General features: G+C 39.9%; 1 protein-coding gene across 11 annotated transcripts in view; it reads left to right on the forward strand.

The window, feature by feature from the left end:
• IL1RAPL2 (interleukin 1 receptor accessory protein like 2) overlaps window positions 1-23827 on the forward strand; it is a 419062-nt gene that overhangs the window by 220400 nt on the left and 174835 nt on the right. For 10 of the 11 annotated variants that reach the window (XM_064669936.1, XM_064669938.1, XM_064669939.1 and 7 more), the window contains one exon: window positions 19493-19766. The exons of the other annotated variant lie outside the window; for it this stretch is intronic. In XM_064669936.1, coding sequence (XP_064526006.1) covers window positions 19493-19766 — 274 coding nt within the window. The remainder of the gene's footprint in view (window positions 1-19492; window positions 19767-23827) is intronic. 11 annotated transcript variants of the gene reach the window in all.

Consider the following 23827-nt stretch of genomic DNA (forward strand, 5'->3'; position numbering starts at 1 on the left):
CAAGTGGGGTTTATCATCTGAACAACTCAGAGATTCTCATTCTCCCCCCAAACTATTGCAGAGGAACTTGCCCAGGGCCCACTGCCCCTCAGCTGCCTGTCCTAGGAAGGAATGATCTCCCACTCGCTGCTCCATGGTACTTTGTGTAAGAGGTAAAAGAAAGGAGGAAAAGTGGCAAAAGTAGGAGTAAGAGTAAAGATCTTGCCAGTTACTGTAATATTCTGGAATCTGGATTCTGTGTGTCTCCTTTTAGTGGCTCCTACTACTGCATGACCACCATTGTATGCTTCAACTGAGCCAAAGTGAAAGTCAGTTAAGCTTTTATCAGGGTCGTGATTCACTTCAGGTGTACATTTCCTTTTAAAAAGTGTTTTTTCTGTGCCTGCTCTGAAGCTCAGGCAAGGGCAGCGCAGAAGGAAGCTGAGGAGGGCTCTAACAGTGGACTCTCACAGTCTGGGGATCCTTCCGTGCTCAGGGCTTAGCAGAGACATCTGTGGTGTAAGTCTAAATCTTGGCCTCTGCTCTTGGACTCTGACAGCTCTGAGGTGAAAATAATGTGGAAGGCTGATGATTTCAGTCTAGGTTTAATTTTGATTATTACTTTTTATTAACCGAGACTCCAAGCAAGCCATGAGCAGGAAGCACATGCAGTGAAAACTGTGAACTGCAGATTTGTGTTTGGATCCCTTCAGTAAAATTACCTTCATCAGGAACTGCCTGAACAGTGTCTTTTTTTGAAGGAGTTGCTGAGTATGAAACTGCTTTTTTGCCACAGAACTTCATTATTTCTGTTTTCCTTAGAAAATGGGGATAATTCCTTTTATCTGCTTTTCTTATGAAAGTTTTATATTCCTGGGGATAAGCTTATTTTTATCTCTTTGATACACATCTCAGCATGGCCTGTGATTTTTATTCAGCACTAAGTGGCAATTGTAAATTACAGTCACACAGAGGAGGTGACCAAGTGCTGTGTGGCTGAACCTTGGTGGCTGCACAAGTACCAGTTTGCACGCTTGAATTGAAGAATTGACACTTTTTGAAAACTCTTGTGCATTTTGAAAATGCTAATTAGGAAAGGATGGCGATTTTGTCCTCTTTCTAAATGTGGTTCCAGTGTCACACCAAAATGTTATTACTTTAAGTGCCAGAGTTCCCTGAGACTTTCCCTTTTCAGCTTCATTTAGGTTTCTGAGCTGAGATTTACAGGTGCTTTGTGTGATCAAGTGGCTGCCAGGCCATATACCGTGTGAAAGCCTGGAGATATTGCACATGTAAAAATGATCTTGCCCCAAATGTTTTTTTCTAGGGTACTAGTTTACTAGGTAATAACCATTTTTAGTAAACCAACATCGTGTCAACAAGGCTATTGTCCAGATGGCACGTTTAGTCAGGTTTAAAGTGCAAGTTTACGCTAGATAAATAAAAAATGGCAATAAGTTAACACAGTAAAAATAATAAAAAAGTGACCTCCTGCATACTCACATGGCCAAATACTAGAGGTTGGGAAGGAATTGCTGTATTTCATTGCTGAGTGGCATAAAAGCACAGAACAAGTGGATGGAAAATGTCATATTAGCATAGTTGTTTTTCAAGTGTTAGTGTTAACAAAGCTCTTTTGACAAAGTCTGTACTAGATCATTTTTTCTAACAAAAGAAAATCAGATTTGAAACTGCATCTTTAATGGCCTAGGGATTTTGTTAGCATATTAATCTGAATGGTGGGCAGACTTTGTCTCCTCGAGAAGGCTGTCCTAAGATAGCCTTCACCATCTGGGGGGATGCAATACCAGGGAAAGCCTGGCCTTGGCAAAGCTGAAAGAAATGATCTTCAGATGCTTTTTGTAGGAGGACTTCTTTCATTTGCAGCTGAAGCTTTCAGAGCACAACACTTGGTCTCATCTGACTATGAAACTTTTGTCAAAGCTCAGAAGAGACTTGGTAAAGTTATACAGGCATAATGAATGCTTGAGTGATTCAGCCACCTCTTTGTGAACATTGTCTTTCCATCCCCAAAGAAATCCCATGTCTCTTGTACATCATTTCACCAGGGGAGCTTGGGTCTGTATGGCCAGATATTTTTGTTTCTTGTCTCCCTGCAATAAAAGTGGCAATCTTCCTGCAGGCAGAAAGGAAAGGGCAAGGTGCTTGTAGGAATTCCCATTAGAATGTTTAAAACACTCATCTAAAGGCTCTTGAGGAGGAAGACAAACTTTAAATGTCCAAGTTTTTTTTACAGAGTGCACATGAACCTAGTTAAAGTCTGTGGGTTGAAACAATGCAAAAAACCCAACCTGTAGGAGACAAAAGGGGAAAAAAAGTTAGATAAAGTATCCTGTGGAAGCCTGTTACTTGTGGAAGTTTTGGAAGTCAGAGGTGATGTGCTAAACTTTTTTCACTGAATGTATGCAATGGCAATTAAAATCAAGAGGATGTTAAGAAGAAGAGAGCAGTCTGAGCTGTATACAGTTTGGTTTGCTGGGAATCAGGGTTTAAATTGGGGTGTCTTGAGCTCTGGTCCATAATGCATCAGAAAGTGACCTCTGCACCAGCTGTGAAACAACTGAAAACAAACAGTGTGGTATAAAGTGGAATCAAATAAAAGCAAGAGAAACATTTTAAAATTTAGGCTTACTTGGATGTGAAAATCACTATGGCAGCAGGGTGAGTAACAGCTGTTTATTGCTTCCCTCAGATCTAGTTTAGATTATTCAATTTAGGGCTGTTCCAAGTGCCAGCTGATGCCCTCTCTCCACTGGTAATTCTTAGTCCCTTTAGTTTGGATCTAAACCCAGACTAGGGTTTCAGGAGTGACTGTGCCCATCCACACTGCTGTCCTAAGCCTTCATGGTGGTTCTTTGGTGCATCTCACTGATGTGCAATGTACACTGGTCACATTTGCACAGGGAAGGAAGGACTGGCTTCTGTTCATATCCAAAGAATTTTATTGAACATTACTAAAATACATGATACAGTTTAGAGGAACAAGCAATGATAGGCTAGATTCTGTTAATTATTTCCTTTAAGATCCATTCAGGGATGCAATTCCTGCAGTTTCAATTGTTTTTGTTATGCCATAGGCACAAACACAATGCTCACGATTATTAATTTCCTTTATAGTTGAACAAAGGAAAGAACAAAGTACAAAACCAACTAAAAGTGTACTTTAGTTCAGTTTCCTTCTCACCACCAGAAGTTCATCCCACAGATGTGGGATTTGAGAGTTGTATTTGAGAGTTGGCTTGTGTCTGGGAGCTCTTCTTTTAATGCAGGAAGTCTGAAGCATATCACTTCCAGAATGAATAGAAAGTCCCATCCTAGGGCACCCTGGGCTAGATCTGTGTTAGCATGCAACTGAGTGCAGCAAGAGCAGATTGTTAGAAAAAAGGATTTGGGGCAGAAGCATGCGTGGTTTGTGGGGGTTTGCTTCAAACCAGATTGAATCCTGGGTTCTGCTGATCCCTGGGTTGGGATGTTTCCCAGCTTCACGGAGCGGCCTGACTTGGACCTGTTTGTCTCCATTTGGGGCAGGGTGCATTTGTGTGTCTACCTGCAGTGGAGCCTTCAGGGTAATATCCTCCTGATTAAATGCAGTTCTATACAGCAAACCTCATTTTGTGGATTAAACTGGGAAAGGTGAGGGAGGACAACAGTAGGATTTGATTCCCAGCTGCACTACTGCTCTGAATTGTAATGACAGTGGGAATAAGGTGACCACAGTCATGAGAAGGTGGCCACAGCAGGATGCTGAAGGTAGGGGAGGAGATCTGCCAGGGATCTGTAAACTGGCAAGTGTAATTCTTAGTTCTGTGAAACAGATAGATTAAGTTTTATGCAGTTACTTTAAAGAATCTCTTCAAGGCACGGTTTTGTGGCAGGTGAAATTAATGTGTATGAATGTTCTATATTAAAAATAAATGCATCTCTTTGCAGATCTATCTTTTGCTTTAACAAAGCAAAAACATGAAGTCCAACCATTCAGACATGTTTAGACAAGTATCATCTCCCCTGTGAAGTGCTCTCCTGGTGAACTGGGTTGCAAGAACAGTGCTCTGCTGAGATTGTGGTACTTGTTGGTACTGTATGGGGCACCTGTATGTGTTCTTTGTCATCGTGGCATGCACAAGCTTAACTTGAGACATAAAAACATGTTGCTTACTTCATTGAGAAACAGCAGTTACCTTTGTTCCTGGTTTTGCTGTAGGAGATAAATTTCATCTTTAGAGTTGGTGAGGTGTTAAACACCACTGTTTGTCACCGATACTAGATAGAGGTCAGCCTGCCTGTGTGTAGGTGACACATTGACAGCCCTTTGAGGTGTTTCTGAGCAGCATTATGGCTTGAGCACTCAGTCTGAGCAGATGTCTCCGAGGATGAGAGGTGGGGAACCAAGTGGTGGGCTTGGGGTACCCCAGGCAAGCTTGATTTCAGCAATTGAGAGGGAATTTAACAATTTACGGAGTTTAAAATTTTAGCACTTTCAGGTATCTCAGCAAATGAACTGAATGTTCCTTTTGTTCTGATGGGTTTTTGTCTGGAGCTTTAATTATGAGGTGAAATTCTGTTTGGACTGGGTCCAGGCATGCTTACTTTTTGTATAAATGGTTGGGTTTAAAAGTCATATGAAACTTGCTTGGACCACTTTGGATTTCATCTATTTTCTCAGCAGTTCTCAGAGAAGAAACTGGATTTAGTAAGCTGATGAAATGCAACCAGATCATGACCTGTGCTCAGTCACCAGTGTTCCATATTTAAATGCCATAGGATCACAGTATTATATTCCTGAACTGGAATGATATGATGAAGTATCTTGTGATTGTATAGAATTGTGTTTCAATGAAAATATATAAAAACCAGTAGCTTGATAAATTTCCTACCTATTTAGGGAATTTACAAAGAGTTCATGCATTGCCTTTCCTGGTGATAATAATTTTTTGTTCTTAGTGTATAAAAGCTGCAGAGCATTCATAGGAGGAGAATTTTTCCAATAATCAGCTACTTGAATTTAAAATAGAAACATTGTTTAATAAAGAATAAAGGGAAACAGTATCCATTTCCATTTTGCAAATGAAGAATAGGTTATAAACCCCGGAGCTATGTAGGTGTTTAACTCTTTTAGGGAACGGACATTTAATTATCTTCACAGTCTGGGCCTTAGAAACTGTAATTTCTTTACTACCATAAACAGTTCACCCAAAACTGTGATTAAAGGCTTAAGGAGTGTATAGTTAACTCATAAAAATATGTACATAAATTTTGCTGATTCACTGCACTGTAAAGCATATCCTTATTTATTATTATAAATTAAACTCTAATGTAGCTCATGCAAAGTCCTAAATGAGTGCCATTCTTTTTCATTAGGTAGCTCTTTAAAATCAATAACGTTTTCTTTAAGGGAAAGCTTTGGCTGTTACTAATTTAAATCTCATTAACTTTTGCCTTTTTTTTTTCTTAGGGTTCAATTGGAGCTACATTTTTCATTTAGATTTGGAGCTGCAGGCTATATGTAATTCCATTTAAAAACCCAAGGTAGAAAGGAATAATGTTGGGTTAACAGTAATTTAGAGAACTAAAAATTCAGAATATTTAGCATGCAGCCTACACTTGTCATTTAGCAGTAAATGGTTTTCCCAGCATAAAGTTTGGAGATGCCTGGGCGTTTGAGAAATTCTTTCATAATTAATGTAAAGTTTGCAAAACCAGATTGAAAGTCACTCTTCTTGCACCATATTCTTTTGATTTATGTACATCTCTGTGCAGTGAAAATTTGGGAATATTCTTGAGACTCGGGGTTGTAACCCCAGTCCCCTCTGTCCGTGCCTGTGTTTGCATGTCTGTTGGTTTGGGTCTGGTGGGACACTGCTGTCATCCCTTCCATCCTTCAAGCATGTTATCTGTGCTCTCTGGAGTGCCTAGACTATTTTTAAATATATGCAAATAGAAGCAAAGAAGTGCAGGGTCTGTGATGCCTGCTGAGTAGATTTGTCTCTTCTAACAGGAGAACCAGTTCGATAGCAACTGGGCTATTAGTGGTGCTTTTTGTTATCTCAAGTTTGTAGCTTGTTAATGAGGTTGTATTTGCTTATCTTTTTTTACTGAAGACACACTAATCAGTCCCAGGGAAGAGGGAGAAAAAAAAATCCAATTCTCATCATTTTGATGACATACTTTGGAATATTTGGTATTAAACAATAGCAGAAAATTGCATTGTGAAGGTTTATGCAGCCCCAGGCAGTCTGAAGATGGAAAAATTAGTACAGCTTTTCAAAATAGTGGTTGGCTGGAAGGGTTCTGGCACCATGTTATTCACTGTGCATCAAAATTAACACATTACAAGCAGTGGTTATTTTCAATTATGTAAAAGCAGATGAGTCTTTGGAGAGATTAAAATGAGATTTGTAATGGCTTAGGAGAATTCTTAAAATTGACAACTTGACACAGCATGATTTCAGATTATGTGAAATCTGGCATGAGGATATTTATATGTCTGTTTGCAGAGATTCTGTTCAAAGTCATCATGATGGAAATATTTACAATGAAGGCATAATAATGTCTTTAGTATGCAAATCATTCTAATTGCATTTCTTACACTGTCAGCCTCACAGTGAAATATCATTTATTTCACAAGTGACACATGAAGAAATATGATTACATTTGTGATACTCTTATTTTTAATAGAAATGCAGCAGACAGTCTTCCTATTTGAAAAACTTCTCTTTATCAGCAGTTCCCTTAACACAGTTTGTATGACGTCTGCTTCTCTTTATTTCTGCTTCCAACACAGCCTCTCTCTGTTTTATTCTTCTTCCCCTCTCACAAAGAAGGTTTGCTGTAGGGACGTGCTTCCAGAAGTGTCGGCACCCTCTGCAGGGTGCAGAGGTTGTGGGGGAGTGCTGATCCCCGTGGGAGCTGGATGCCATCCACACCTCTGAGGCTAGACCCTGTATCTTGTGAAAACAGGAATGATTTGTTGCCATTAAAGTCTGCTTTAACCTTGATAAGAGCACTTGAAAAGTGCCTTTTTTTTTTTTTTTTTTTTTTGTACCCCGGGAACACGTGTTAGACTGTCAGACACCTCTCACTTCACTTCCCTGTCTGTAGCCCAAAATCCTTACCCTGAGGTCACATGCCTCCTGTGTGCTTTTTCCCCTCTGGCTGGGAACAGTCATTTTCCTCTTCCCTCAGATGTAGAGCTGGACAGATGACAGTTCTGTCATCTCAACTGAAAAATCTGTCATTATGAACTGAAAGAATAATGCAGTCAAAACAATATTAAAATTGACTGGGTTGAATTAAATAGAGCATTTTTAATTGGGAATGCATCCACTCACAACACTGTGTGTCATAATTAATCCTCCCTCCTGTCCTCAGCTTCCCCAGTGGGGAATTTCCCCATGATTTGCAGAATTCTACTTACATTTAGCAGGGGTGGTGAGGGAAGGATCAAGGACAAGGGGGCAGGAGAGCCCCAGCCCGGAGTCCTCCCTGAGCAGCTGAGACAGGGACAGCCTGCCCACCCCAGGCACTGAGCATTTGCAGCCCCTCACTCATTGAGGGGGCCCTCTTTATGAAGAAGATGGATGGAAGAAGAAGGTATCCAGCTTTGTGTGTCCTCCCTAGTCACTGTGAGGTTTTTTTCTATTTAAGAATTTAAGTACTGATTTTCCATGTTTCAAAGGATGGTGTCCTAAGTGGAAAACATAGTGGTTTTCTATGGGGCAATCCCTACAGTGGCCAATCCAGGTGCAACCACCTCAACACTTTGAACTTGTCCTCAAGCTGTTATGGCAGTCGATTCCCAAAGCTGGGGCAGGAAATGAGGGCTGGGGGTTAGGTCAAGAAACTGGGAGTGAGCAAGCAAGAAACATGACAGAAAATGAGCAGCCTCCACGTTACCTACTGAGTATTGGGTAACCAGTCAGTACCAGTGGAGAGACATCAATTAAACATGTTGCTCCAGTTATGTAATTTTTTCTGGTTTATCAGTAGCTCATGTGGAGGCTTTTATGATGAATTTCAGAGTTGTCTTTTACGGTTGTGCTGTGATGATTTAATAACAATGTGCTGATGGGCGGTGGGGCTGCAGGACAGTGTCCCACCTGGATGACACGTTGACATCCAAAGAAAAGCCTTAGGTGCCCAGGGCTCTCCAGCTCCCCCCCCCGCATCCCAGACCCAAACTTCTGTCTTTGCCGAGCCTCCTCCCGGAGCTCAAACATCTCCGTCTCCCCATTCCTCTCAGGCTCTGCTTGGGGAAACAGGCAGCAGCTGCATGTTTTTGCAGTGAGTTGAGGCCATTGAGGATGACAGGGGGCCCATGAATAAAACACAGACCTGTTTGTTTTGTGCTGTTCTGAGCAAATGATGTATTAGTAATGAAGTATTCGCAGTTTTGTTGCTTTTTGCTTACTAATAAATGAAAGGTTCCTGTTGCCGGGTTTTGTTTCTGGCTTATGAAGTAACAGGAAAATGTGAGGAAAAGGCTGTAAACTGGGCTGGTTTGGGGTCTGTCTGCTTTATGATGGTTCTCATTTAAAGATAGTCACTGCTGTGTGTCAGCTGGAAGCAGGGCCAGTTTCTGTGGGACTTCAATCAGTGTTGGCCCTGTTCTGAGTCTCCTGAGTAAAGGCTTTGGACAATGACTGGAAAGAGGATGAAGTCCCTAGGAATGTGCCCATGGGGGGAGCTGCAGTCCCAGTGACGACTAAATGGCCCCTCTACCTCAACGAGGGGGCATCACCAGGGCTGGGGCTGGGGCAGAGCAAGGACCCAGGAATGGGAGCCCAAGAGGGGAGACTGAGTTGTACTGGTGACAAGGCTTGCTCAGGGCCACCACTCACAACTCATCTGGAAGTGGGTTGGGACTTTGGGGGAACTGTCAGACCATAGCAGCAAGCAGGGAGAGTTGCCATCACAGCCCCCTTTTCATAGTCTGTGTTTGTGAAATGGAAATGGGTGTGGTCCCATCAACGCAGCCCTTGTTTTCACTGGAGGTGCATAACTGGGAGATGTGGGACTGCTGGTGGATTCAGTGCTGCAGGAATTTGCAATAGGCAGCTTTTAGAAAATGCATTTGTAAATGTAAAGATGTTCCTAAAGAAATGAGCAATGCTGTGTTACAGAGCACAGCACTTCATTACCAGTTGCTGCTTCACCTAGAGATGTGTCTGTAGCACAGGTAGATCTTGTAATGGCTCATTTTTCAATCATCCTTCACTTTTCTTTCTTACATGTAATAATAATGGCTTGCAATAAGGAAACCTGTATGTTTGTTTGTTCTTAAGGCTTGCTTCTATTTAAAATAATGTTTATTGTTTAAAAATATCTCATTTTGAAAGCACTTCATAATTCACCACTTACAGACATATTTTAAACAAATAGGCCTCTAACACTTCTATTCATGGTTGTCTATAAAAGCAAATGTTGTTTTTATTTGTGAACGTTCCTTTTACTGAAACGGAGTTTGGTGTGTTCCAGTCAGGAGTTTCCTATTTAAATTCTGCTGAATACCTGCAGATAATGAATTTAAATGAGAGGAGGAATTACTACTTAGGTTAGTGCATGGGTCACAACCTTTTCAGACAGAGGTCTTCCTGTCATGCAAGTGGAAATGGTAATTGGCTCACTGCAGCTGAAATTATCTGTGCCAGATAACAGGAGGAATGGCAATTATGTCTTAGATATCCAAAGGTAAATGTGTAGAGGCAAAGCAAATGACCAAAGCTGGTTATTTGTTGCAAGTGAATTTAGATGAACTTGACTTGTGTTCATGTGCATGTCCTGATTTAAAACTGTGCATTCTCTCTCTTTTTTTTGTTGTTTTTAATTTTTTAATGTTACAGTGTGTTCATGCAGTAGTTCACAGATATCCAAGGCTCAAAACATTCATTCTACCTGGTGTGTTTATGATAGGGAACTAGTTTTGTAAAGCATTTGGTAATCCTCTGATGGACTGACTACATCTTTGTAAGTTAGAAAATAAATGATCAATGAGTAGGCAGAGTATGTGCAGACCCAGATATGGATATTTGTGTGATAGGCTCCTTTCATGTGCCTGTGAATTGGTGTTTGGTGATAGGACCAAATCATGGGATCAGGTAGGTTGGAAGAGGACCCTGGAAGTCTGGAATCTGGGCTCCTGCTCAAAGGCCTGGCACGATGGCACAGTTGGCTGTGCAGGCCAGGCAAGTGTGTTGGTCAGGCATGAGTTGCCCATGGAAATTGAGGAATTTGGGCTACCAGAAATGTCCCTGCTCTGGTGTCCGAGTGAATAATTGCTTAAACCTTGTACAAATACCATGGAGGTCATCCACGGGAATAACTTAGTCCTGCTTTCCTCTTGTGGTGGGGTGTGATACTCTCCCGTGGCTCTTTTGAGTCTCCTCGCTCTCTTCTTATGTCGAGTAATCTTCCTCTGCCACAGGTGAGATGTGGGAAGAGCCCTTACAGCAGATGTGGGTTACTCAAGGATTCCCCTCTGCAGACAGGGGAAGAAATTAATACAGCCTGGTGTATTCAACAGGGAGTCTGTCTTCTTAACCTAATCCAAACTCAAGAGGACTCTGCCCTGAAAGCAGATAATGCAATTCAAACTGTCCACATACTTGAAAAACAGATGAAAAATAAAATAACCTCGTGCATGTACACCACTCTATCTGCCCCACAGAGACTAGAAAGTTAATAGAGGTTCATCCTCTTCAATTTTTAATTCTTATTATTCACAGTTCTTTCCCACAACTCCCTTCTGGGAATAACAAGCAGTGGATATAGAGTTTTCTAATTGTGTGATTACTTGAGTCTGCAACTGCCTGATCTGGGATCTAGTTTCCATTTACTTTACCTTCAGTAACTTTATTCAAAGGGACTAATGAAAAGAGACTCATCAATTATTGAGATGAATTCAGCTTTGTTCCCAAAGTTTGCATGGTGCTAAAGACATGAAAACAGAAGTGTGTGAAAGTCTCTGTGGTTAATGTGATTGGCTGGAGACTATTAAAACCATCTTGGAGAGTGTCCTTAAAGAACTCATGTATAGTCGACACCACTTAAAATATTAAATGCATATACCTTCAGGTATAAAGTGTATTTTCGGTGTGTTGCTCCTTACTTGAAATCTTGTTAGGATAAAAGTTTTATTTATAAATGCAATGGAATATTTTCAGTCTGTTTTACTCGCTAGTAGTATCAGTTACTATTCTCCCTTAGATAGCGATTCTTCTTTCTTTGTATCTCCTTTGTGTGAAGATAGTTCTGTGCACCAAAGAAGTATCAGAGATGCTGGGAAATCTCTCTTTGTGCTTTTCCATCACTCATTAATTCCCTCAGGAATCTGAAGAGCTAATAAAAATGGCAATATTCATTGCACAACGTGTTAGAAAAAATTACTTTTTCCGCATTCTGGAGCCTGGAAAATGGAAGTATTTTTATTTACTAGATTTTGTGGACAATGTGTTAAAAAAAATGGAGTTCAGGTAGGTTTCAGAACTGGGTAAACAGCTAATTTACAGTCTTTGAGTTCATATTTGTGTTTGTACTGATTTCTTGAGTACTTGAGTTGTTCATTTATGAACTTAAGGATTTAAACAGGAAAGTTTTGTTACTTGGTCACTCCAAGAAGCAGCTGTAATGTCAAATACCTGATCTGGCTCCTCCAGTCTAGAGCAACATACTTTTTCTGCCTAAAATAATGTTTCCTTTCTAGTTGGATAAAGAAAAAAGGGAGTTATGCAAATATCATGTTATTGCATGGCTGACTTTGAAGAAAAAGAGATTAATTTATGGATCCTCAGATGACAAAAAAATTTTAGTTGTTTGGATATCTTGTTTGCCACAGATCATCCACTTGGCTTTACCTCTGTAGAGCAAAGAAGGAGGCTGGCCAGAGGGAGGAGTTTTGCCAGTGAACTTCCCCACAACTCTTCCAAATCTGTTGGCCCATTGCAGGAGGAGAACTGGAGCAGGAAGGACAGGCCAGGCAGTGCCAGAGGGGCTGAGAAGCCAGGACAGGCAGGGGCACATTCCTTGAACCCATGTATGGGACTTCACAAAATACATGAAATCATGAAGCCATGATTTCTTTATTGTTCATGTCCTGGCTCTACTGCTGTTGATTTTCAAGGTGCCTTTTGCATTGTTTTCTAATGTGGTGACAGCTGTGGAGAATCAAGGCATTATATTGAATATTTAAAACCAAGCCGCTTTTATAAGTTCCAGTTTCTGTTTACTTCAACACAGGCTCTTTAAAAACCTGCCAGATACTGAAGTGATTAGGAGATCAAGGTCACCAAACACTCATTTTTAAGGTAAATATGCTGCATTTTAAGCAGTTGGTTTAGTGCCCTCTCTCTCTGTGCTCAGCAGAGCGATCTGCTCCACGCAAAGAGCACAGCTTTGGAAGGGCACTTCAGGTTCCATCTGTCTCCAGGAACATCTGACTTGGAAGAGGTAGCAAAGAATATGATGAGAACAGAGATTTTCTTTCCCTCACAGTATGTGTCTCAGAGCTCTCTGTCCCCAGCAAAATCTTAACCTGCCAGCTGTGATTTGCTCTTCTCTCCATCAGCAAGCATTCCCAAAAGCCCCTGTGATAAGGTGCCACCTGAAAAGCTGGCTCTGACAAGTGCTACAGGATGAAATGCCCCTGTCCAGTCACTTCCACTGACACTGCTGCAGCATTTTTGTTCTTCAAGTATGATTTCTAAGTCTTGACCTCATTAATATGCCATCGCTCCTGGAAGCTGAGACTTTGTTCAGGTTTTTTTCTCTCCCTAGAGAATTCTGGTGATCTACTAGTATATTTTCTTTTGCATTTTCAATATAAGACTGAAATGCTCCTGGCACCATATGCATATGTAATTCAGAGCAGAGCAATCCGTGGTTATTTGAACCTCTGGCGATATATATTTACAGTGTGTTTGACCTCAAAGGAAATGATGAGTGTTCGACTGGAATATTTGACATTTGAGTTGGGTTGTTCAGCTGCATATCATAAGAAAAGCTGGTCAAAAAAATGAAGCAAGCACAAGACTTAAAAACCTTTTGGTCCATCTTATAGAAATTTGAAGCTTTGATCAAAATTTGGAAAAATATCAGATAATGTGTATGGATAACTAAATGCATTTTTCCTTATTTATGACCCAGATTTGGATAAATATTTGCATGTTGCTAAATCTAGTAAAGTAGGGTTTTTGCACTCATCAGTACTTGCTTTAGGAATTTTGAAATATTTGCACTTTTGCATGTCCTGAAAGTCCCAAACTTTTTCCCAGTAAATTTGAATGGTCTACTTCTTGCTAGAAAAAAATCAGAAAGTAGAGATCAGAGTATAGAAACTACAAAGTCTGTAGGTGATTGTCCTCTTAGCTGTTGTGTTTCTATAGCAAAATAATCTTGGTTTATTGCTGAAACAAGACGTTACTGTGATAGAAATTAACTAGTTGGAGTTGTTAACAGGGTAGTAGGAGAAGCATGGCAAAATTCACCCATCTTGGATCATGATAAACTTGGTTTTTTCCTCAAGATTAGTGGTTTTCTAATTGGTCTTATCTCCAACAGATACATTTTTGATTTTCTGTATTTCTCAGGGGACAACTATTTGTATTTTTTTCTAAAATGCAGTTTAAAATTTGAGCATAGTCAGAGTCAAAAACAAAGGTCCACTTGACTCAAAGAAGGGTAAAACTGTAACTCACAGAAAAGAAACATTACAGACACTTTAGCTGAACTTCCCCCTCCTTTCCTGCCTGCTATTTGCAGTCGCTCCTCTGCTGCTGGAGAAGGGCACTCTCCACACCTTCCTGAAGTACTGCCAGTATGGACGACTCCTTCTCCCCTGTAAAACTGGGTAACTTGCTCTCTATGTTGGAGATATCAGATCAGATATCTTTAGTTAGAGTGGATTTTTATTAATAGCTGTCAGAGTGTCCTTTGATCATCCAGTTTGGTAGGTCAGCCAAGCTGAGGGAGCTCCACACGCAAAGAGCTTACCCTGCTTCGGAGGTGACATCCATTATTTTGAAGAGTGAGCAAAGTGGTCAATGGACTGTTTTATTTGAAATGTGTTCTCTGACCAGCAAATGTGTCTCTGAACATCGGAGTATTTAAAGATTACTCCAAAGGGAGGGGGTGGTGTCTGTCAGTTTTTAGGCGGTTCAGCTCCCTGACATGGCTCACGGTGTGAGGAGCAGGGCACCACATGCTGGGCTCTGCTGACTGTCAGGTCTCACGTGGCAGTGCCAGGCTGTGACGAGATGCTGGCAGGGGTCTGCAAGCACCACAGCAGCATTAGCATAGTGTAGCCAGAAAGCCAGAGATGTGAAACCAATTATGCATGGCAAGGCCGATCCAATACCCTGACCCTTGTGAAGATCACGTCCGGCCAAAGCTGTTAAAGGTTTTACTGTGTTTGCTCAAATGCAGGATGTGCTCCCTCTTCTCCAGAATCAAGATCTGAAAATACCAAGTTGCCAAAAATTCATTGCCTGTAACTGATTTCTCTCCTTTAAGATTCTAAAAAATTTGCATCCCTCTTTGGACATCCTTAATGGAGAGCATCTATCATTCCTACATGTCTGCAAAGCCCGAGCATGGTGGATATCAGTTCCTGGACTCTGCTGTTCTACAGCTAATATGTACATAAAAATATAACTCTTATATTAGAGGAATGGTAATTTTATTTCTGACTATGTACCTGCAGTCACAAGCATTGCTTGCTTTGTGGAGCAATAAATTTAATACATTAGCTGGGGTTTTTTAATTATTTATTTGTAGATGATTTCAATTTAAAATGAGATTTTCAGGTAACAAGGTAGGCAAACATGTTTAACAATGCCGTGATATAAATTGCTGTAGGTGACAGATCCCTACAAAAATTATAACAGGCAGATTCGCTATGCAAAAAATTATTTATATGACAGCAATCAGAAAGACAAATTACTCAGAGACTATGTACATGCTCCTCTGTAATTGCTCATAAATTATATGGTTCATGTTAAAATGCATCTAGACTCCCTAGACAGTGAGATTTATTTAAAATAAGAGTAATGGGAAATTATCAGGAAATATTGAGGAAGAAGATGCAGTACACGCTTTGGGTTGATTGTTGACATAAAAGTACAGTAAGTTATTGTCTGCCAACTTAAACTCTTATTTACTTAATAATTTTGAAACCTTCATTTTCAATTCACTCTCTCCTCAGGTTGCATTAGCCTGGATAGATAACTGGCATGGGCTCAGTGGGGCTCTGCCATGATTCACTGCTGCTGTGTTTCCCCGCCCCGGGGGACACACTGGGACTCTCTCCTGCACCTGTGCAGGGCTCTCGTGTACCTGAACACTTTCGTGTTCTACACAGTAGGGTGGAATTAGTCACTTGGGGCAGAAGTTACGCTGAGGGAGTGGGGACACTGACTGATGGACAAACCACTTTTCCTCAGGAACCTGGGCTAAAAACGGGACAGTTTTTTTCCATATTCTCTCAGTGCTCCAAATTTAAAATAAAAAATATTTCAAAAAATTACTGAAGGTTTCTAAAGTACATCCAGAATATACAGGATTTAATTTGAGTTGGCTTTCAGTCAGGCATTTACCAAGTGATTATAGGGTAGCAGAGAAATAGCGTATATATATTTATTAGGTAGTAAGTTCCTCTCTCTAATGCCATTATTTTTCTCTTCTTACCACCCTGATTATATTACATATTGAGAACCAGCCCCAAAAAAATGACAGCAAACTTTGTTCTGGATAATGAAGTGCTGGACTCCACCTAAGCAGCTCCAGTCATTTGTAATGACAGCTTGGAGAATACTCCAAAAGAATCTAACAATGCTCACGCTCCAGTGACTGACAGCACGGCAAGAGGAAAAATTCCAGCTTCCATGTGAGTGCAGGGAGCCTGACCTAGATTTTAGCCTCTACAGCTTCATAAGAGGAAACATTCTTGACTGTGTATTTAACAAGAAAAAAAAGAGTGAGAGGAAAAAAGTCATCTCCTGTTTGATTAGTCTTTCTTTGATAATTAAGATTTAGTCAAGGTGGTCTGTGAGACTTCTCCCCTCCGCAGATGTCACCAGCCCTGTAATGAATGGTTGCTCCGTTCCCTGTGTGCTCTCCTCTGTAATTACCACCTCCTGACATGCTGCAGGGAGGGAGCTCTTGCAGGGGAGCAGCGGGGGCAGGCAGGGGCAATGGGCAGGCACAGCCTGCCTGCACCTTTCCCTCCATGCGGCTCCCTGTGTTGGGGTCAGCCTTGCTGTGGGCTGCTGAAGTTCTTCCATTTGGACGCTGTTAATGGGAAAAGGGTCTCCTGTGTAAATTTCCTTTTCTTTAATTTCTTCTTCGAGATGCAGGTGCTGTGCTGGGCTCAGGTCACTGTGCCCAGTGCTGACTAGAGCGCTGTCAGTGGCCAACAGAGCACCAGCACCACTGTCTTGTTCTCCTCTGGGGGCAACTAGAGATGGATTTTAGCCACTCTAGTGACCTGCTTGTAAATAATCTTTCAAATGCCTTTCATCTATTCCACTTCAACAAGTCAAATTTTGAAAATAAAACAGTAGAGAAGTGCACACTAGAAGGGAGAAGAAGTTTTCAAATCAAAGTGGAAGATGAGACAGATTGAATGACACTGAAGGATGATTAGCATTAATTTGAGCTGTGCTTCGACAAGTTGTTTGATGTGGATGTGGGAGAAATTTTACTGGAATCAGAGGCATTTTCAGCTTCCAAAGCTGGATTTCCATATTGGGTCAGTACCTGACTCCATAACTCCTCCTAATTGTGACTCTGCTCTGTGAAATAAATGAAAAACCGGCACCATTCTGCTTGACCCTCAAGCTTTCCATATGTGTCTGAATGTCAGTTATTCTTTGCTGTGGTTTAACTTTGCTGAACCAGCACAGGTTTGAAAGCATTAGGTGATGTGACAGGATTCGATTGACACAAGATTGACAGGATTAATTAGTCTGGATCTGAATTCCAGTTCTGGGCACCCCTATTCATTTCAGCTGAGACTTTTGTGTCTTTGCTAAAGTGCAGGAGGAAGGGTGCCTTTGAGAATATCTGTGTGTCGTGGAGAACAAGGGATGAGCCATCTGGAGAGCTCAGCATTGCCTTTCACATCCCTCACTGAGAGAAAGTGACTGTGAGCTCTGCACTGCTCTTTAATTGTAAATCACACCAGCCTAAAGAGCAGGGCTTATAAAAAGCACAGAGTTTTGTGAGGAAGCTCTGTATGGAGTACAATGATACCTGCTCGATGTAAAAGACTTCAGTCCACTCTATAAAATAATTCATGGTGTCAGAACTGGGCTTTAACATAAAAGTGGATTGGATGGGGTTGTAGGACTGGGAGAACTAGCTCTGCTGCTGGTTGCCCATGTCTGTGTAACAGTGATTGAGAGAGAGGCCAGTGTGGTGTTTCCTGGGGTCCTGACAAGGACGTGTTCAAGTTACAACGTGCAGCTTTGGTCACAGTGAAGGATGTTATAAACCTGGAGGGGATGCACTGAGAGCAAATACTTCTGTGCAGGATTTTCAATTAATTATTATCCAAACTTGTCCTGTTGTGTGTGGCACTAAGTGTGAGAGGGTGAACACAGAGGAAGCAGTGATGCTGCAGCAGTGAGGAAAACAAAAGTCAGTAAATTGCTGATGGCCCTTCAGTTGATGTCATTAACAGCAGCTGTTAAAAGCAAGAAGCAATGAATTTTAGTTTAAATCAACGGGATGTTTTCATCAAAATGAAAATGAAAATTGAAGTTAACCAAAACTGTGTGTACATAACTTCAGGTGAAGGATTTGGTTTGGGGACTTTTCTTGATGAGAAGTCAGCTGGCACAACCAGCTGCTGTGTTTGTCCCTGCCAGCAGGGTGGGGGCAGGAGCAGGGAACACCCTGTGGGTAAAGGTGTTCTAAGACCTCCCTTTGCCTGCCAATACCCTCGTGACCATAGGTACATAACATAGGTTTGAGTATTGGGTTTCCCTTCCCTCCTGAGCTTATGCTAGCTTGGGGTTTTTTTACAAGTAATGTTTGTTTTGTAATAAGATGTTACATGGAAGTTATGTATCAGAAAAGTATGAAAGTGATCAGTGTCAACAGGTTTAAAATATGGTTCAGGTGCATGGCTCATGTGATCACAGTACAGTTAAAGCTGATTTATGGCAATGGGAAAATTAAAACCCTCCATTTATCACAGGTACTTTTGAATGATGGAAGAGAAGCCTGAAAAGATGTCAGACATAATTTAAAGGCTGTAAAAACTGCTAAAAAAAGGACCAGACCTCATATTTCACCATGTGTAGAAATTTTGGTTTGGTGCATTTGTTTAGGAAGTAAATTAAAAAATCACTTGAAGAGTGCATGCTATTGAAGATGTATATGAAATCAAGAGTGTATAAGGATATCCAACATTTATAGTTTGAGAATTAATGTTGTAAATGCAGAAGAGGCAAATTGAGCATTACTTGGTTGAATTTGAGGTAGCTGCATGAAGGGTAAAGATGCTCCACTTACTTGTAGCTGAATATGATCAATAAATTCTGAAAACTACATATTTAATCAAGTCTATTAATTTTAGGTAATGTGTTTGCCTATTGATGATCTGCCTTTGAATTCTTTGTCCTTGGTTATGTTCTTGGTTGACTTTCAAACTTACAATTTTTCCAACAATGAGAAAGATTGAACTAGAAGGTCTCTGATAATTGAGGGGGGAGTTACACGTATTCGTGTTCTAGGATTGTATTGTAACTAAGATAATAATAAAGGGAGAAAAAATTGTAGGGAGAAGTAATCTTTTATTTAACTGGCTGACATATATTAATTTTACAAGTGAAATATCAAGAAAACTGTTTCAAAAATTTTTGCTGAACAGAACATCAAAAGCTCTCTTTTCTTGTTTGTACAAGTCCTGTATTAATCTTGATTGTACAGGCAGCAAGTAGTAATTGTATCCTGTTGTGTGTAATACACATCTCTACAGTGTGAGTAGGCTGTAAAAAGAAAAAAAGTTCTGTGGAACTGCCTCGAAAAGAAAATGATAAATGTCACATCTGTTATTTGGGGTTTTTTTGCATAACGTAACTAGCAGAGGTGGATGGAAAAGTTTTAAGGGATATGATTGGCATCAGATGCCAATGTACATTTTCCTCCAACAACAAAATAAAGATTTCAAAACTGGTTTACAGAGGCAAATAGTTAAGGTGAAACATTTAGTTTATTTAATAAAAAATTAGTGCTTTGGGGATGAAAGTAATGATATTCTAAAGAAGTGTTCAGTGGCTCAATGTGTTCTATTTATTGCCTGCAAATTCACAGTTACATGTAATGAAAAAAGGTGTATGAAACCCTAATTGCCAATAGTTGTTTTACATTTTTTGTATTACCATAAAACAAAGGTTCTTTTCTTTTAGTGTATTGCACTGTATTTCACAAGCGTCCTTGAACTACACTGAAAAATATATCTGTGTCTAATATTTCTTTATTATTGTTTTGCTTTCAGTTGATGGTTGCATTGACTGGTCAGTGGATCTCAAGACATACATGGCTTTGGCAGGTGAACCAGTCCGAGTGAAATGTGCCCTTTTCTACAGCTATATCAGAACTAATTATAGCATGGCCCAAAGCACAGGTCTTAGGCTTATGTGGTACAAAAACAAAGGAGATTTAGAAGAACCCATTATATTTTCCGAAGTTAGGATGAGCAAGGATGAAGATTCCATATGGTTTCACTCGGTTGAGTTGCAAGACAGTGGTTTCTACACATGTGTTCTAAGGTGGGTATTGTGTTACAGTCTAAGTAAGAATGTATGGATTGTCTTGGTTAAAAATATGTTTAATTTTAGCTATCAGGATCGAGATATTCATCCAGCTAATACATAATCATTTTTATTCTCATAATTATATATGTCACATAATGCTTTGTCTCAAAATTAGTTTCCCTAGTAATTACAGTTACCTTGTCCAATAGGTGTAATTAATGTGCTTTCACTTAATTACTTCTTTTTTTTAGGTCCAACATTTGGAAATTCTCAATTTGCCATAAATCTTCAGAACTTGATACTTCTTAAATCATGAAGTATTGTGGTTAAGTAATGTTCTCTTTCAAATCCTCTAAGTTATTCGAGAGTTACAGTTTGAATTATTCTGATGGGGTTAGGCCATGGGGAGTTACAGTTCTGTCTGGTTTTGAAGAAATGTGTATTTTAATATACAGTTATGATTTGTCATAAATTTGAGCAGACCTCGTTTGGTAAGGCACCAAAATGCACGTCTCAGAAGTATTTTGGAACTGTTGGATGAGCCTTAAATTAAACATGTGCTGGAGCTCGTGATTTCCATCATGTGGATGTTGATGTCAGCTCTATGCCTAAAACAAGAAGATAAAAAAAGTAGAATTCTTTAAGAATGAATGAATAAATATTCCTTAAATGATCCAGTTCTGAATTAAATGGAGTTTGCAGATACTTTATATGATTTGGTTTTAAACTGTTTAGTTTCAGAGAACGAAGTTTGCATCATCCTTCTCTGCTGTTCCATACTGAAATTAAACATGTTTGATGAATTTAATATCAAATATTGCAGCAAAATAACAGCACTGTTCAGAACCCAGAATTTGCTCTCTCTCCATCTCTGCTGACTTGCTGTCTCAGCTGCCTCAGATCATTTTGATCCCGAGGAACGCTACTGAAATCAAAGATTGTGCCGTGGGGCCTGGTGGTTCTACTGGGCACCAACGTCCAGTTTAAATATCAGATGCATCTGCCAAACTTACCATTCAGTCTGTGTGGCAGCCTTTGGAGTTATTCTTTTATTAGCTGCTCTGTCACAGGTTGGGTGTGCTGTGAACTCCTTGATTTTGAAATGTTACGGTGAGATGGTGATTTACATGTCTCGAGGGAGCTGTCCTTTTTTCATAAGAAGTCACTGTTGTGATAATCAAGTTACTAGTTTAATACTCTGAATATTTTTAATGCAAATCCTTTGTGAACAATGAAGAATTGATCTTGGATCAAATTCTGGGACGTACTTTTTTCCAGGAAATTTCAAAACTCTGCTCATTTACATGACAAAGTAGTTTTGGTAACAAATGGGCAAGTTCTTGAATAATTCATGGCTTCTCCTCATTGTCAGCTAAAAACTATATGACATGCTTCTTGGAAGGCATTATACAGCAACAAGATCTTCCTTGTCAGTTATGCAGTTTTCCTGCTTTGACTAGAACTTTCTTATATAATTACAGATATTTTTTCCTTTTTCATATTTATGTCAGAGTGCAGAATATTATGTGTGGTGGTTACAGATAAAAGACTATATTTCTTCCTTTACTGAATTATTTTTTCTTTCAAAAATGGGGTAACATATCCTTGCTGTTACTGTTTATGAAACTCTGGGTGGCTTAAAATAGCAGAGGAAACAGCAATAGTAATTGATTTTAATATCATTAAAATTGAGCTAGATGTTATGTTCTGAAATGATGATCACACTTTTGTGGGAGACTATCCACATCATTGACTGTGTAATTTCAGCCTTATTAATCCATTTTTTGGAGGGGGATAAGCAGATGTTTGCGTTTTAGTCATTAACCAGGATCACCTGCTTTATGAGAATTAAGAGGTCACAAATGAGAGCAGTAATTTTAGAATATGATTTTATTTTCTAGAAGCATTAACAGTTTCTGTTACAAATGCTGTCTTTTGTAGACTGAGTGAACAGAGAGAGAACTCGATGCACTGGAAATGTGTCCATCAGTGTGCAACACTGAGTTTAGGGTTGCATGCATAGTTGAATCTTTTGGTTTGGTAGCTGAAAGAAAAAAACTGGGGAGAAAAATGCTTTTGATTCAAGATAAATTTAAAACTTCTGCAGTGTTTCTCAAGAAAGAAGTTTTCATTTAGGTTCTCTAGGAGAAAATCAGGATCAATTCAATTCTGAATTGATGTCTTTCTAACCGCTCTCTAAGGATGGCTGAAACCCTGGTGCAATTTCCTGTGCTATCCAAAGGGTCAAGTCCCACATTTGCATGTCCCAGTGGCCAGGCTGTGCTGAGTTCCACTACTTCAAGTCTCTTGCCTTAGAACTGTTTTGTCTGTTATTTGTACTTGTCTTTGCAAAAGTGTGCAAAGTGAGATTCTTGGATGTGGTGCTAAGACCAAGGGGAGACAAGGGATCCTTGTCCCAGAAGCAGTTTATGGCTTGAAAGAAAGGACAGTTTCGAGCTGTGAAGATCTTTTCTGATAAAAGGGAATTGAACACCAAGGCTTTTCAGTAAGTACATAAAGGATATCACAGGCAATAGTGAGAGCTTTGCTAATTCACTCTCCCCCAACTTGTTACTTTTTTCCCAGTCAACACAACATGACACATAAAAAAACTGTATGGGGAAAATATCAACTGCACTTTTCACTGAATTTCTTATTTGTTGAATGTCTTCACAATTCTATAAGAAACCCCAAACCCATTTTTCAAGAAGCTGCATCATCTGCTTGCTCATGTGTGCTTGTAGGATCAAGGCATGAGTATCAGTGAAGCAATTGGAAGGAATTTTTCAGAAGTTGCTTGAAAAGGGTGGGTATGAGCAGGTGAAGGATAGGCTGATATGACAGTGATTTGGAGATGGGTAAAAATTAAATGTGTCAGTTAATTCTTTCTTATACAGAATTGTCATCTCAATAATCATAATGTCTGTTTTGTAAAAGAACCTGTAATACTGAATAAAATTAAGGAGTATTAGACCAACCATAATAAGAGGTTGCTTCTCCAGGCTGAAAAGGTCTGATATCATAATTCAAATGTTTCCTCTCCTTTATTAACCAGTTAGACATTGTTGCTTAGACAGATGTGGGGGTGTGTGTATAATAGGAGGAAGTTATTGTTGCATTAAAACCTACTTCTCCCTTCTCACAATACATTTTAGCATTGAGCTGACACTCAAATGCAAACGAAAGTGTGGTATTTTTCTCCAGTATTAAGCATGGATGTAACATATTAAAGGGTCCTAATTCTGCAAGGACTTTTAAGGAAGTGGAGAGTTGAGCTGTGTTAGCTAATCCATGTGAATTCTATGAATCTGCTTTGTTCTTGGGTGCCTTTTCTGTGTAAAATCAGAGATTTGGATAAATCTGTTTTTCATTGCATCATTGGTATCATGACTTTACTGCCCAATAGGGAAATGCTGTGTTCTGGAGGTCTCTTTGCAGTACAGGCCCTAGATATACCATTAATCTTCCAGCACCCAGCAATGCTACTTTCAGATAAAGCTGTCAACATTTCTTTTACGGAGGTTTGATGTTCTGGGATGTTCCCATCAGCACTCTGGCTCACAGCTTTTTCATTAAGCATTCAGAGATGAGCATTCCAAAACCAAACATGGAAACTCAACCAGATCTAAATGCATAGGGTGGCCCTAAAGTTCTGAGTATGTAGGACAGTCATTTACCAGATCATGTGCTACTTTTTCTCTCTGAACAAATACATCTGTTTTTCTGTGTTAAAAGCCTGTTTTTTAAGAGGAAACAAAAGCTGGGACAACTTAAATCTTAACCTGGTAAAAGAAGAGAAGAGAAGATGGGGAAGAAATCTCAGCAAGTTTAGCCCAAATTTGCCCTCATCAAGGGACTGCTCCTGGAAACCTTTCTTCTAACTAGTCCTAGCTCCAAGAGAAACTCTAGTGAGCATTTAAAGAATAAAACCAGTAAGAGTAAAAATATTAGTGCACATTTGGTGTTAATTAACTGTTGGTGAAATAAAATAACTCAATTCCCATAATGTGAATCAGGAGGGTAGAAAGTCTGGGCCTTCAGTGGGTGCAGAAAAGCAGGGGGTGGAGGTTTGTGGT

Source organism: Pseudopipra pipra, chromosome 13 (genome assembly GCF_036250125.1).
Source record: "Pseudopipra pipra isolate bDixPip1 chromosome 13, bDixPip1.hap1, whole genome shotgun sequence".
Lineage (NCBI taxonomy): Eukaryota > Metazoa > Chordata > Aves > Passeriformes > Pipridae > Pseudopipra > Pseudopipra pipra.